At 47.1% G+C, this 3139-nt stretch overlaps 1 protein-coding gene across 1 annotated transcript in view; it reads right to left on the reverse strand.

Annotated features, from left to right (window-relative positions):
- LOC108501266 overlaps positions 1-3133 on the reverse strand; it is a 4556-nt gene extending 1423 nt beyond the window's left edge. Inside the window, exons 1-5 of the mRNA XM_017822997.1 lie at positions 3046-3133; positions 2325-2420; positions 1695-1928; positions 1578-1600; positions 489-631 (exon numbers count right to left, since the gene is read on the reverse strand). Coding sequence (XP_017678486.1) covers positions 489-631; positions 1578-1600; positions 1695-1796 — 268 coding nt within the window. The 5' untranslated portion in view covers positions 1797-1928; positions 2325-2420; positions 3046-3133. The remainder of the gene's footprint in view (positions 1-488; positions 632-1577; positions 1601-1694; positions 1929-2324; positions 2421-3045) is intronic.
- Between the last annotated feature and the right edge of the window lie 6 nt (positions 3134-3139).

Raw genomic sequence — 3139 nt, forward strand, 5'->3', positions numbered from 1 at the left:
ATTCAGTTGGACAAATGCCCCACCATGTACAGCTCTGGGATTGTAAGCTGAGCATACAAAGCATTACCAAAAAGCAGAATTATTTGCACAGAAAGAGCAGAGGATTTATGTCGTAAACAAACTCCACCTGCTGCTGCTGTGATGAGTTCTCAACTTTCCCCTTGAATCAAAGGCATGCCACAGACAGGGGAGGGGTTGCCATTATCTTCTCTTAATCCGCACAAAAAACTCCTAGAAATTCCACACCTCTTTGCCCAGAGCCTGTTTTAACAGGGTGTATCCAAAGCATGCCCCAAAACATTGAAACCCAGGACAGGTTTCCCTTTCTGTACACACATTTACATTTGTATGCAAATAAGCACACAAAGTTAGGAATCAACCCTTCTAGGGGTACTTCGTGTACTTGGTGTCTTGTATTACAACCCTTTCTTAAAGATGCCTTGTTGACTTTTCCATCTTGCTTTTGCTATAGTGAAATGATCACTTACCAGGTAGTGGTTTAAATGAAGACTCCATGTTTGAAAGGAATTGTTGGAAAAGGAATAGAATATTGCGTGTTTTTGATTCATCCAAAGCAATAGGTGGGTTTGGCACTTTCACACCATCCGTGATAGGAACAGGCTTGCGTTCCCTAATACATGCAGAAAGAATCATAGAACCATAGAATCATAAAATCATTAAGGCTGGAAAAGACCTCCAAGATCATCGAGTCCAACCTGTGACCCATTCCCACCTTGTCAACCAGACCAGAGCACTGAGTATCAAGTCCAGTTGTTCCTTGAACATCTCCAGGGATGGTGACTCCACCACCTCTCTGGGCAGCCCCTTCCAATGTTTAATCACCGTTTCTGTGAAGAAATTCCTCCTAACGTCCAACTCAATCTCCCTTGGCACAGCCTGACACTATGTCCTCTCATCTTGTCCCTTGTTCCCCGGGAACAGAGCCCAACCCCCACCTGGCTCCACACTCCTGTCAGGGAGTTGGAGAGAGTGAGAAGGTCCTCCCTGAGTCTCCTTTTCTCCAGGCTGAGCCCCCCCAGCTCCCTCAGCCACTCCTTACATCACTGACTCTCCAGACCCTTCCCCAAATCTGTTTCCTTCTCTGGACACGCTCCAGTCCCTCAATGTCTTTCTCGCCATGAGGGGCCCAGAAGTGGACACAGCACTTGAGGTGTGGCCTCACCAGTGCCCAGTGCAGAAGGACAATCACTTCCCTGGGCCTGATGGCCACACTATTTTTGGTACAGGTCTGGCTTCTTGTCCACCTGGGCACACTGCTGGCTCATGTTTAGCTGCTGTTGACCAGCACCCCCAGGTCCTTTCCCACCAGGCAGCTTTCCAGCCACTCTTCCCCCTGCCTGTAGCTGGGGTTGTTGTGACCCACGTGCAGGACCTGGCGTTTTGCCTTATTGAACCTCATGCACTTGTCCTCGGCCTGTCGATCCAGCCCGTCCAGATCCCTCTGCAGAGCCTTCGTGCCCTCCAGCAGATCAACACTCCCCCCAACTTACTGAGGGTGCTCGCGATCCCCTCGTCCAGATCATCAGTAAAAATACTAAACCTTGGGAAGATCTTACCTGGCTTGAATTGCTGTAAAAGCCTGTAAAGACATTTTGAAAGTAGAATTAGCATAGCACCGGCACAGGCCAGCCCAAGAGCTGTGTATCTCTGGGAAGGGGGATGCTGTTAGGTACCCTGGTGAAAAGAAGTATATCTGTCTGATTTCTCAGAGCCTCCAGCTCCTGAATATCATGGCTGGCTGAATCCATCTGCTTTTCGTGGTTCTTTATCTCCATCTGAATCCGAGAAACTTGTTGGTTCTCATAGTCACTGAGAGCTTTCAGGATCTCACTTTTTTTTTTCTCTAGCTGCAGACTGATCTCTTTGAATAGGCTCTCCAGCTGTTCCCTCTGCAGACTTTCCTTAGCCTATTAAGAAAACACTTTTAAAGCTGTAAGGGACTGTGTAGGGACATTTTCCACACAAGCTCTCACTCAGAAAAGGGCCTGTTCTTTTCTGGGATGAGAGAAGTAACTAAAAATTTAATAAGGTTGGAAAAATAAAAAAGCCACACACCAATCACTCATCAGGAGGCACGGATTTAACAACAACTTTCAAGCTTAACTAAGAATGTACCTCCCAAACCGATAAGAAAGTTATTCATCATCCTCCCTCAAAGAAGAAAACTCAAAAATACATTAGAAACCGCCCAGGATCTAAAAAAGCTTCAGAATCCATGATCTGGGAAAGGGCAAAAGAAAACCTTATCTCATCAGTTACCAGCATGCAACCATCCCCAAAGTGATATGGGTCTTGGAACAAACCTTTACTTCCTTCACTTGTCCCAGCAGGTTTGCTATGCTTCGACCCAGCGCAGCTTCATAGTTTTTCACTGCTTTTAGAGTTTCGGGAAAAACACGCTACAAATATAACCAGTGGGAGATATCAGGATAGGACTCACACACATGCATGAAACCAGCAATTTTATAGACATGAGCTAAGCTAGACTTGCCAAAGGTTTGCTCACTAAATGCTCTCAGGACAAATCAATACAGAAAGGTTTACTGCAAAATTTTATCCCTGAACAAATGCCTCAATTACTAGCACAAGAACAACAATTTGAAACTGAAAACTGTTCATGTATAATAGCCACACATAAAGCTACTTCTGCTGCTGGCAGCTTCCTTTCTGTTACTCTCTCATTAATTTTCTTTGCATAACTGCGGCTCAGGCCGATCTTTGGCTTGGAAGTGCACCAAAGCCACGAGCACTTGGCCCCACCGGTTTGCCCAAACTCTCCCCTCAGGATGGGAAGAAAGTATTTACAACATCTCAGTTTACATCCCAGGGGGCAAGCCCAGAGGGAACCTGGGACTAAACTGAGAATAAAAGCCCAAGATGGGAATTTAACCCCATGCTGGGTCTGCAGTTCTGAAACTCGTGAGGAGTTCCAGCCCTGTGCTGCGGGCAGCTCTCCGTGCTGCAGCCCCCCGTGGTTTTCCTAATGCAATCCATGCCCGAGCCGCTGTCCCGGCAGCCTCTTACCTGCGCTTGGCCAAAAGCCTCCTCTAAGCTGATGATCTTGTGCTCCCTGTGGGAGCTTAGGACAGAGCACAGGATGCAGATGCAGACCTTGTCC

Source organism: Lepidothrix coronata, unplaced genomic scaffold (genome assembly GCF_001604755.1).
Source record: "Lepidothrix coronata isolate B3197 unplaced genomic scaffold, Lepidothrix_coronata-1.0 Scaffold100, whole genome shotgun sequence".
Classification (NCBI taxonomy): domain Eukaryota; kingdom Metazoa; phylum Chordata; class Aves; order Passeriformes; family Pipridae; genus Lepidothrix; species Lepidothrix coronata.